General features: G+C 39.0%; 1 protein-coding gene across 1 annotated transcript; it reads left to right on the forward strand.

Moving 5' to 3' along the window:
- Window positions 1–370: 370 nt before the first annotated feature.
- On the forward strand, window positions 371–12486 carry CLUL1 (clusterin like 1). Its single transcript, XM_015855387.3, has 9 exons — window positions 371–575; window positions 1503–1612; window positions 2863–3011; window positions 4289–4456; window positions 6171–6615; window positions 7465–7602; window positions 8776–8990; window positions 10159–10329; window positions 12325–12486. The coding sequence occupies exons 2-8, from the start codon at window positions 1510–1512 to the stop codon at window positions 10324–10326; spliced, it is 1386 nt and encodes a 461-aa protein (XP_015710873.2). The 5' UTR covers window positions 371–575; window positions 1503–1509; the 3' UTR covers window positions 10327–10329; window positions 12325–12486.
- The last annotated feature ends 606 nt before the right edge of the window (window positions 12487–13092 follow it).

A 13092-nucleotide genomic window follows, 5' to 3' on the forward strand; every position in this document is an offset into this window, starting at 1 on the left:
CACTGAATGGCAAAACCTCACAACATGAGCAAGTATAATAATGTACAAAATGACAAAATTTGCTTATCTTATTTCTGAGCCTGCTTGCATGGGAGCCTGCACCTACGTCTCCCAATTCTTTTGATTCTGTACCTTCAGAAGTTATGTGAAGAAGGCCATGAATCCAGTGTTTCTTACAGCAAAATAAACTACACTGAAGATTAAATGTTGGAAGCTATTTTTAGCCAAACTAATTGGAATATTTTCACATAAGCTGCAAATGCCTCCTAAGGTAAAAGACAAGATGATGAAAGATCTGGAAAGACAGAAAGACTATCAAAATACAGCGTTTCATAACGTAATTCTATCCAACGCTCCCCCTAGTGGCTTTGCACACACATCTGAGCATGAAGTCCCGCATGCACAAATGCCCCAGCCTAATGACAGAATGTACCACTAATAGGATTAAATACCTTGTCATCAGATAAGTCGAACATGGCAAAATCCCCGTCACTCCCAGCAATTAGATCAGAGCACAGCCCCAGCCCTTCCCGACGCGCAAGCAGTTTTGAAGAAGAGGTGTTTCAGTATTAATGGTAAATATGCTGGGGCTTTTTTTACATTTCTTTTGTAGGGGGTTTGTATTCCTTTGCAAAGTTAATTAGTCTTTTGCTGTAATTGTACAGTTACAATGTGCAAGTGACTAAATAAGTAAATCCAGGCTATAAATAAGTGCAGACTTTTAATTAACATACACAGTTGCAGTTGCTATGTGCATCTTCTGGTTAGCAGAAAGGAACTTAAACACTGTGTTCACTTGATGAGATGTAAGCTATAAAGCGTAGCTGAATGGTTTCTAAAAAACAAGTCCTTCTCATTAAACTGTTTCTGGGTGGGAAATGAAATAAATGTCATTTCTTTCCCTTATTTTGCAGGTGTTTCTTTCAATTTCTGATGTGTTTATTTTTAAAACTGATCTTGTTGCCAGTTTCTTAGCACACCTGTTAATGCTTTTGCTCTGTTAAGATTATCCCGAAGGACAAGGCATGTTTGGAGATAAGGAGAGAAATAACACTCTAGAAACGTCCCGTTTAAAATCCGGCAGCAATGTTTAGCATGGAAACACTTGTAATATGAAATAACGATAAAAGAGAGTTAAAGGATTTTAGTAGAGTAGTTAGTGTGCTTTGCAAGGTAGGAAAGAGACTGTCTGAGCTCCATAAGCCTGCAGTTTTATATATCTGTGTCCTGGTTCTATTACACCTCTGTGTAAACTCAGTAGAATTAATCTATTTAGATCTATCTAGAATTAATCTATTAATAGATACATAATGAATGAGGCCAGCTTCTTACTCGTGTGTTTTCACTAAGGGTATCATTTAAGAGCAAGTTGTAGATCTCAGAAATTATAGTTAGAGAAAAAAATTAACAGAATTGTATTACACTTAGTAAAAACTGCACCTAAGCATTTGAACATCATGAAGATGCTTACATTTAATTATTTCAACTTGCTTCTTTAACAGAAAGAACATGAAGTCCCCTTGGTTATTTATAATATACTTGCTATGGCTGAATGGTCACCAGTGTGCACCGACCAGGCAGGAGGAAATAAATCTACGGGAAAACCTGAAGAGTATGTATGCAGGGGTGTGCTGGAAGCCTTGAGGCCCGAGTCTCCACTTAGGCTTGCTCTGGTTTACTTTGCCTTTCGCACTCACTGGAGTCAAGAGGTTCTGCTTATAAGTGTGGACTGACTTTCACGGAAGTGAAGTATCCACGCACATGACTGGGAGATAACAACTGAAATGAGAAACAAGAGGGATTAAGAGTCCACCTTATAGAAACTGCTTACAAAATTTTGATAGGTTATTTACTCCATCATAGGTCATTAGAGTATAAACCAAACCTAGCAATTAAATCAATCAGTTTCACATTTTATTATGCTCAGCTATAAAATATAATCATTAGAAATAATTGCAATAAAATTACTTAATACAGAAAAAAAACAGCTGTTATGCATATACTCACCTCGAAGCATGGCTTTACTGTGTAGGTCAGAATCCCAGGAGGATCAGCCATGAAGTGTTCCTTAGCTTCAGTGTATTTTAAAAGCATTTCTGTGACAAACAGAATGCTAGGAGAGGGGAAGAAGGCTAAAGCAGAAGGCCTGAATGACACGTGCTTTTGGCATTCTCACAGTAATGTGCGTTTTAGTTGTTTTTATAGCCCCATTAATATTCAGAGCACTTTTGCAAAGAGAACAAATAAGGGATTTCCACACAGGCAGAGACTCGAGGTCTAATGTGGAAACCAACCTACCTTTCAGCAACAGTCTACGGCCATTACCTCATAGGAAGTCTAGAGATTATATTTTAGGAAAGTAGGCTGAAAACTCCTGCAATCCATATTTTCAAAATGTTACGTGAAACTGTCATTGACTGATTTCAGATTAAAAATACATATACAGGTTGTGTCATCAAGAAACTGGTGAGCAACCCTAGGAGATTCCCAAAACCCAGGATGAGGCCTTGAGCATCCTGCTCTCATCAACCCTGCTCTAAGCAAGGAGTTGGACCTGGCCATCTCCAGAGTTGACTTCCAATCTCAACTATTCTGGGGTTCAGGGATCAGAAATGGGATAGCTAAATACATAGACTGAGCTACACACAGCTAAGCAATGGCAACAGCTCTGGGCCAAATTTTTATCTGATGGAAAATCAGATAGAAAGAGTCTTGGCTCTGTGTTATTCAGCATTCACTGTCCCATGAGTTGGCTCTGCAGATGTAGGGAAACATAAAGCTGTTTCACGTTGTCATTAGAGAACAGCCATTTGTGCTAGTATTAAAACTGGAATAACTCACTGTATAACTTGGCTTTTTTAGCTTTATCTGAAGTTGGGGAGAAATATGTAGATGAAGAGGTAAAGAAAGCTTTGATTGGTATCAAACACATGAAAATTATGATGGAAAGAAATGAAGATAAGCACATAGATCTGATGAAAACCTTGAAGAAGAGCAGTGAAGAAAAACAGGTAACAAGTGCATCTGTTTTCATTTGTTTGTTTGTTTGCTTGTTCTTAAAGTTGAATCTATTTTTAATCCGAGATAAAGCATGTTGTACGAAGGTTTTAGTGAACATTGTTTTACTTTTTCCAGTTCCTTAAGAAAGAGCCTGCGTGTTTGCGACACATGGCATTCTAAGGCTCCAGTTCTGACTGAAGCTTTCAGTCTGCACTGACTATTATTTCCAGTGAACTTAAGAGGAAAATTCCATCTTGGCCCAATTTAGAGATTAATTTAAACTGTTTGTATTATCAAATCAAAAAGCACACAGTAGCTTGTTAACTTTGGGAACACCGGTGCACTCCCATTATCCAGCCTGCTGTTGGTTCTTGCTGAATGAGTTCATTTATCCAGAACTTATCCCCACAGTTAGAGTTTATGAAACACTGAATAAGTATATTTAGAAAGATGAGAAATAATTAAACACAGCACATGAATATCACGATTACCTGCTCTACCAAGAACATACTGACCAAAGTTTTCTTTTCTGTGAGACTTTCCTCTAATGAAATGCTGCTGATGAATTAAAGGGTTTCTGTCATGGTTGGAAACAACTTGGAGTATTGTTTGGAAATGAAAATTGTTAAAATATATTGCACTAGGAGAAAGAAATGAATGATGTACAATCTACTTTTACTAGAAAGTTTTCTGTCTTTCCATTGTCCAGCCTATTCTAAAATGCTTATTGCAATTGTTGCTCATGCTTCTGCAGCAGAGGAAAGAAATACCCTCACTATAACCTTTCCATTAGAATAGTCACCCAAAGGGGATTATGTACTTTTGAATATTTCTGCATTAAAGGAGGAATTTATGTGAAGTATCATAGGCCCTTGCAGAAATGAGCAGAGTAACAAAAAAGGACTGTTTGGGGAACAGATGAATACTCAGGCTGGAGATGAAAGACTTGTGTTGACTCCTGACTTTGTGAGAGCTTGAATGGTTTTTGCATAGAAAGCCTCACGGTTTCTTCACAGCATCAAAAATGCAGGTAGGCCATAGAGATCTGTCTGGTTATGTAGGCCGCACTATATTGCTGAGAGAACAACATCAGGAAAACTGTAAGGAAAAGCTTTTCAGTTTTCAGTTCCTCCACATGTGATTGCAGCTGAGAAAACATCCTACCCCAGTAGTGAAGGATTAGAAAAAAAGAACTCTAAATAACAAAAACGAGCAATCAGCTCTGGGGATTCATGTTCACAATATCAACCTGAAAAGTGCAATCAGCAGAATCTTTTTTCTTATTCAGGAAGCCTTGCGACTTATGGATGAAGTAAAGGAAAGATTAGAAGAAGAAGAAAGACAATGCCAAGTATCTTTGAAAAATCTATGGGATGAATGTGAATCTTGTTTAGAAAGTACCTGCATGCGATTCTATACAACTTGCAGACGTGGTTTATCAACATTTAGAAGCAAGGTAAGAAGAAATTTTGTATCTGGCAAGTATTCTTGAATTTACCTACCAGTTTTAGAGAGAACACAGCTTGTTTTCTCAGTGGCCAGCTCTGTCAGTGACACTGACTTAGTAAAACTGATTTAACTTGGAAGGTCTGGAAATGCGAAGTTACAAGACACAGACCATAGTCAATTATATTCATTGAACACAGAGCTAAAACTAGGTCTGGGGCACCCTGGTGTGACACCATGGACACTGATCATTCCCCTCCTGTGGAGTCTTGCCAGATATACTGTGATGATGTATCTCACAGCAGGAGCTGCACTACAATGCTCAGTAGCTGTTTGTGAAAAATAATGTGTAGATTATTTATGTTCCACAAGAAAATCAGCGGAGTTAAAACTGTAGATTCAGTTAGGAATACTTAATGGGGGGGCGGAAATCACTAACTTACACATCATACTTTCCTATTTCCTATATTTATATTATTTTATTTCTACTCGTCAAGTAACAAAATGACTTTAAAATGTTTTCCTGTTTTCAGCAGGGGAAACCATTAGCAGAGATTTCCCTGGTTCTACTAGAAAGTATGCTTTCCTGGCTGGTACATTACTGTTAAAAGATTTAACTGCCTTTGACACTTTTGCTAACTTCCTCTGTGAGCAATATGTACAGGTATACATGCACACCCATATGTGGTGTGGTGTTTCTTAACCCTTACTGGTTTTCTAAGGCCATAAGGTGTGGCTCCACACAGCACTGCACCTGCTCTGTCAAAGGCATTGTGTCACACAGCATGAAGCAGGGATGAGCAGCTGAGGTGTAGGGAACAGGAACTTCCCAGAACAGAATTGCTCTTCAGTATCTTACATTGTCAAATCATGGACTCAGAGCCACTGTTTTATTGCTTTTAATGGGTTTCGGCTTGCAGAGGAATTTGAGCACTTGGCCATTGGTGAGACGCAAGGGCATTTATAGGTCACAGTGAGAACAATTGCCTTCTGTTCTCTACATGACACAAAACTACCACAGAAATGTTTCCAAGATAAAGTCCAAACTGTTTGTTGGATAAAACCCAGAAGCCAGTACTGACTTTGAACCTCAACAGACTGAACTGATTTTTCTCCAGATCTGATTTGTATCTAATGATTTAGACTAAATGAACTTTCACTAGCATCTTAAATTACTTCGGAGAATATACTGTGATTTTGATTATTGAAAGAGTCCCTTGTTTCTATAGGTACTTGAAAAAAAGTTTAGAGCTACTTCTCTGAGAGAAGAAAAACTGATAAGGCTGAGGGATCTGGCCTTGTTCAGCCTGGAGAAGGTTGTGGGGTGACCTAATTGCAGCCTTTTAGTACCAAAAGGGAGCCTATAAACAGGAGGGGAGTCAACTCTTTGAAAGAGTAGGAAAGGGCAGCAGGACAAGGGGAAATGGTTTTAAGTAGAGGGAGGGAAGATTTAGGTTGGATGTCAGGGGAAAGTTCTTTACTATGAGTGGGAAGGTGCTGGAACAGGCTGCCCAGAGAGGCTGTGGATGCCCCATCCCTGGAAGTGTTCAAGGCCAGGTTGGATGGGGCCCTGGGCATCCTGGGCCTTAACGCGGCAGGGGAGGTCTTGATCCTTGAGGTCCCTTCCAACCTGGGCCATTCTGTGAGTCTATAACTCCATGATTCTATGATTCTGTGATTCCATAAACTGTCAAGCAGCTGATCTATCTCTTTCTTATATGCAGGTTGAAGATTTTTTGAGGAAGATACCTCCACTTATTTTCCCTTTTCATGAAGATCGAGGAAAAGATATCCAGTTTAAAGAAAAGCCTGAGAAAGAGGATACTCAGCTAGTAAAAATGGAAGATCTATTTAGCCAGCTGTTATCAGACATGGGCTCAGTGTTTGACAAAAGTTTCATGTTTTTCAAGAAGATGCAAAAAGAATTTGACCAATCCTTTCAAACATATTTCATGTCTGATCTGGATTTGAGTGAATCCCCCAGCCTGCCTGCTTTACCCGAGGCCACTACCAGAAATGATGGCTTACAGAAAGACTGGGGTATACCGGCCTTCCTGCAGACAGTCTTTGATTTCAGCAAGACAGTGTTTGAAGGTGTCAGTGAGGTGATCACTGAGGTATTCAATGAATACAAAGATAATAGAAGAGATTTGCCAGAACAAGCCAAAGGCAAGTGTTGGAAATAAAAATCAACTGCACTGTCAATGATATCAAACCTCTCAGGACAGCTAACCCACAGCTGATGTTTCAGTTTTTAGCACATTAATTTTACATGTGGTAAGGGAGTTCTGGGGGTTTTCTTGGTTAAACAGACATGGGTTAAGTATAAATTCATTGGTTACATTAAAAGGTAGAAATCACCTAGAAAACTCATAGAAATACTGCAGCGTGACTTGGGTGTCCTACACAGTCTGATTTTCATGGCATTATTCTGCAGGAGTGTGTCTGCAGGAGTTTCTCAGGAGCTCTTGAATTCATAGCAGATGCAGGTTTTCAAAAGGTTGACTGACAGGTCTGATATCAGCATGTGTCAGGAAGACTTGTATATCATATCATACTGATATGTCTCCAACTCTAAAAATTCTGTGAGATGTCATGGCATATCCCTGCCCTTGCCAGACAGCCGCAAGACTTCCCTAAAGCTCCTGCTGCAATGTCATGTACCAGTCACATACAAACCAGCCAAGTGATTTTCCAGCAACCAGGAAAATTCTGTGCATAACTTCAGGGTCAGGTGATAATACTCAATGGGGGAAACAACCCTCGGTCAACATTTAGAACGCAAATAAGCTTTATCTTTCTTATTAATAAAAATAGAAATAAATAATTGGCTGTCAGCGGGGAATATGCTACCATTTTTAAGGGAATTATACAGGGGCATGAATTCTTTGTAAGAAAACATGGTTTGCATCTTCTCCCAACTTCTATTTTGCTTGGCACACATAGTAAGTAACAAACATGTATTTGTCAAGATGTTCAACTTTGTGGCAGTCTAAAAATACTGTAATTTCCTCCTAGGTTCTGACAGGGGTGGCATGTTCTCAAAAATCGTGTCAGGACGTCAGAGGACTCTGTGCAAAGAGCTTCGAGAGAATTCCTCCGGATGCACACAGTTTCAGGAGAGATGTCAGAAATGTCAAGACAATCTTTTGCACGGTAAATAGATATTTCCTGATGTATTTCTGCAACGTGTTGGCCATTGGTTTGTACGCCTTGAGGCTGTCACCTACTACTGTGCTCTTTCTATATTTATGGAATTAACATTCAGTCACAGACTTTTCACTGTAATTATTAATTCAAACACTATTAGTCCATCCAGATTTCAATTACCTTTTCCCACTGTCTCCACACAGTGTCAGTATAACTCAGTTGTTAACTTACGGCTGGAGATCTGAAGTTATATACGCTATAATAGAATACCTGTGGGCATTGTTAGAGCAAGAGGTGAGGCAGCAATAGATCCTGCTTGGTGCAAAAGCATTCCTGATGCTCATTTCTTCTGCAGACAACAAGACAAAATGTCAGGTAGCATTAGCTTCTCACAAGGAAAGCAAGTACTTCAGAGTTTGTAAGTGTTCTTTGTTGGACCACATCGGCAAGCAGGGCTGACACGGAGAACAAAAAAGGGAAGTGCTTGTTGGTACATAAGAAGATAGCAGATCTCTGGCATGCATTCTCTATGGGCAGCTGGAAAAGCTGGGAAGTATTGGTAATGGTTGGACTAGATGATCTTCTAGGTCTTTTCCAACCTTGATAATTCTGTGATTCTGTAAACTAAAAGAGGGGAGATTGACATTAGATGTCAGGAGGAAATTTTTCACTGAGAGGGTGGTGAGATGCAGACACGGGCTGCCTAGAGAGGCTGTGGGCATCCCATCCATGGAGGAGTTCAGGACCAGGTTATGAGGGGCCATGGGCAACCTGATCTAGTGCCTGATTTAGTGAGTGGCAACCCTGCCTGTGGCAGGGGGATGGAACTAGATGATCTTAGAGTTCCCTTCCAATCCAAGCTATTCTATGATTCATCAGCCTGCTTGAAGGTCTATTGCCAAGCAACATAGTATAACCTTAAAGAACTTAGCAAGTTGTAATACAGCAAATAGGATAATTAATCCATTCAGTCATTGTAAGCCTAAACTAAACCTACCAAAATAGGTCAGCAAGAATTTGTTTGTTTTGTTTAAGATAGCTTAAATACCAACTCAAAAATATGCCCCATCGCTAGACCTTTGTTGTAGTTTTCCTTTATTTCTGTACTTCAGGTAGAGAAGAGCACGTACAAGACACCTTGTTTTCCTATATCTTCACACTGGCTGTGTTTTTAAACAGATTGCCCAAATGTCCCTGAACTGCACATGAAGTTTGACGAAGCCTTTAAGCTGGTTAATCTCTCTGGTGAGCAGTATGAGCAGATTCTCCAGATGGTTCAGCGTCATACAGAAGACACTTCCTACTTGCTGAACAAAATGAAAGAAAGATTTGGGTGGGTGTCCGAGTTATCCAATATGACCATCGGACCAGAAAATATTTTCAATATAATCAAGGTAAGTGTTACCTACTAAGGGGACCTATTGCACAGTACTGTCTTCCATCTACTCCTTGATCATAGGTGTGTTCTTGGGGATTGTGGATGTTTGTATACGTGTACATTTTGGTCTTTAAAACATGAAGTCTCTACTCATCCCAACCTAAAAATACATTAATAATGTATTAGTAATCCCTCAATGAATTTAATAATCCTTCAGTGAGCTGAATCTACAGAGATTAGAAACTATTTTCCTCTAAATCCTTTTAGTCAGGTGGATGGCTGACAGGCTAACCCAAATCATTGCAGACAAGAGTAAATTGACACTAGCAGCTTTGACAGGCCCGTGATTACCTTCCTGGATAAATGTCACTATAGTGGCCAGCAATACATCCTTACTGGATCACTGAATATATAGCTACGTGTCTCTGTCTGTACCTATCTGTCACAAAGCTCAAAGAAAGCAAATGCTATGCAGGTTATTGCAGTGGAAGCTGCATATAATAAGCAGCAGCTGTCAATATGACTTGAAATACATCATGATTATCTACATCTCACACACATGAAGACATCCAAAGTAAATTAAGTTGATTTTACTGGGTTGGGATAAATTCTGTTCTCCCTTTCAACTCAGAAATCCAGTGTACTAGTTACTACAAGACCTTTATGAAAATCATTATGCAATCCACAAAGCAAAAGAAAACAAAACACAACATCAGGAACTAGGGAATAGCTCATGTTTAAGCTCACTTTCCCAACCAAGTCTAAGCTATCTGTTCAGGAAAATAAAGCTGCAGAACTAAGTCTGGTTTAGAAAAACAAATAGGGCTGAGCAGCTTCAGTCAAGCAAAACTCCTCTTGAAATCAGTGAGAACAACTCACACACAGGTTTTCAGTATGTGATTGGAAGCTCTTTGTAAGTGTAGTTTGTGGATTAAATACTAACTTATGATTCTTAAATGTGGTCTTGCAGTGTCGTGTCACATCTTCCCACCACTTACAATAGGCTTTGGCATAAATTCAAGGCATCCAGTTTCTTTTAATAAGAAAGTGATTTCAAGAAGGCAGACAAGATTAAAATATTTTTTCTATTTAATTTTCCCTTATTAAATATGGAAGTAGCTATAAATGAAACCAATAGCATACAGCTATTTGTAGTGCTAAAGTACTGATTTTCTCTCATCAAGGTGGTACCTGGGGATGTTTCTGGTACAAATGAAACTGTGGTAGACGTGAATATATTGACTTCGCCTACTTTCACCATTAAAGTTCCTCCCCACTTAGACCCAAAGAGTGCTGAATTCATCGAGTACATAGCTGGAAAAGCACTGCAACTATATAAGCAGAATTTTTAAGTGGTAAGTTCATCTCTCTCTCGCTTCTCAGAGAATGCAGCTCTTCATAAGAAATGTTTGCATTGCAATAAACATTAGTTGGAACAGGATTCTGTCATGCTATATTCAAGACTGTCTCTTTGGAAACAACACTTTGATTGAAAGACAAGCACAAGTGTTACAGAAAACAAAAATGAATGCTCAGTGTTCTAGCCTGCAAAGCACAGACATTATGATATTAAAAGACTACACTTATTTAACTGTGAAAACCCTCCATCTTTAAGTAACATCTGGGATGAGGTAATTTAATAACAAATATTCCATCAGAAAAGAATTGCCTCACAACCACAATCTGGAGCTTTGGCATCAGATTCAATGTCTTTGCATTCATTAATCGAGTATAAAATGGAATTACCGCTGCTCATCTTTTTTCTTCTTTAATTTTAGGTTGTGTTTAATAGCATGTTCCATATTATTTTTGACAAAACTGTGCTGCAATGTTAGAATCAACATCACGATTTGAAAAAGCTGTTTTGCCATAACATTTTCACATTATCAGTGTTCTACTCAGAGTAACAGGGCTAACACTGTTTACAGAATCTGCAAATTGACTTGTAGGAGTGTTTGCAGAAAGATCTTTCCCGTGGCCTTCTAAATATTTTTGTAGGAAGGGCTTAAGAAACTGGGGAAGGGAAGAAATAGGCTGCAAGAATGAAGAAACAGTGTTTCATGTTCTCTAACCTCATGGAAAAACTCCAGGAGAGGTAGCATAGTTTTTAAGTGTTGCTACTGGTATCACACCGTCATGGAGCTAGTCACAAAATCCCAAGGAAGCCAATCCCAATATGCACAGCTCTGGTGGGCTCCAGCACTCACAAACTCTAGGAAGCATTCCTGTCATTTTGATCATTCTTTAGATGAGAGGTTCACAATTTTTAAACAGATGAGATAAATCTCTTCCATCAGGGAGAATGAGGTGGCCTACAGAATTTAGACAGAACGTAATAAGCCTCACCATGAGCTCTGATTTAGGCTTATGTTGGTGAAATTATATGTATTATACTCAAAATGCATATTTTCCAATAGTTATTTGCATATAAAATGAAATCTTCAGCACTATTTATACACTGTTTTTCTTCAAAATTCTCTCCAATTTATACATAGTTATTGATAACAAATACTCTTTCAGGTAATTCTTTCGAAGACAGGCTGAGGGAGCTGGGCTTGTTCAGCCTGGAGAAAAGAAGGCTGCGGGGTGACCTCATTGCAGCCTTTCAGTACCTGAAGGGAACCTATATCCAGGAGGGGAGTAAACTCTTTGAAAGGACTGATAATGCCAGGACAAGGGGAAATGGATTTAAGTTGAAAGAGGGAAGATTTAGGTTGGATGTTAGGGGGAAGTTCTTCACTAGGAGAGTGGTTAGGCCCTGGAACAGGCTGCCCAGGGAGGTTGTGGATGCCCCGTCCTTGGAGGTGTTCAAGACCAGGTTGGACGGGGCCCTGGGCAACCTGATCTAGTAAATGTGTATGTTTGGTGGCCCTGCCAGGCAGGGGGGTTGGAACTACATGATCCTTGAGGTCCCTTCCAACCTGGGTCATTCTGTGATTCTGTGATTCTGTGATAATGTAAGGCTAAACTTCATGGCCTAATGGTGACAATCTAAATTTCCATAGTGTGATTATGGTTTTTAGCCTCAGTCTCCTGTGCAACACAACTTGTGTAGCCCTCTCATAGCTGAGAAAAGGTGGTATTTCCAAATCGCAGTACCAGGTTATGTTCTGTTTGTGCAGCAGTTTCAGGGTACATGAAAGTATGACAAAAAGAAAGAATGGGAACTCCACAAGAAAAGGAAGGGAAAAAAGAAAAAGCAAATTGTTTCAGTCTTTCTTATGTATCAGATGTGTTTCATTTCACATTTGTTCATTCAGTTCACAGTTGTACATTCCCCATATACAGATCTTTCCAAATCTTTCTATCATAAAATAAAAAGTTTGATCATTTATTTTCTTTTCTCCTAGGAATGAAGATGTGGGAAAACTCAGTCCCAGAAACCCGTGTACTCTCCTTAGGTGAAATACTCCTAAGCACAATGTTCAGCTATTTGTTAAATGACTATGGTTAAAATAGTTGCATATAAATAAAATTCTGCTTAATAAATACTGTGACATATGAGCTAGCAACTGATGACTGTAGCAGTCCTTCATTGAAATACATATTCAAGCCCACTTCGAGAGACATTTGTTTAAATAAAATGTTGTTTATGTTGTAAATTAGGTGATCTTTGAGGAACTACCTATAGCTCCGGTTATGCAAAGATTTAAGGAAATAATTAGCTGTAAACATGCAAATAACTTCTATTTGCATACTTAAATTCAGGCACATTTTTAAGCCTTTTCAAAATTGTTCCCTACAGATATTGTGCATTCAGCTAAGCCTGAAACAAGCAGATTACCATATGTGTATTGCATATTATTTTCCAATGAAAATGTTCCATTTCTTCTTCCAGTCGCTTTTGATGTTTGTAACGCACATTAAATTACTTTTCTGAATATGCATCAATGAGTAAGTCTTCTGCCCTTAGCACTTTGTACTTGTAGTTTGCCTTTGGAGCCGTAATTAACAGGGAACCCTTTATCAAAAAAAGATGTTTGCCTTTTCCTACATTGTTGTTGTTAGCTTGCATGGTATTTGCAAATTATATTAACTAAGAACAGATACAACTCTCAGAAGCAAAGCTCTAGGTGTTTTGGTTTTCTTGGCTGGGGTTGAACATTTTTGCATGCATT

The sequence above is a fragment of the Coturnix japonica genome, chromosome 2, assembly GCF_054131305.1.
Source record: "Coturnix japonica strain WE chromosome 2, WE-NBRP24, whole genome shotgun sequence".
NCBI classification, from domain to species: domain Eukaryota; kingdom Metazoa; phylum Chordata; class Aves; order Galliformes; family Phasianidae; genus Coturnix; species Coturnix japonica.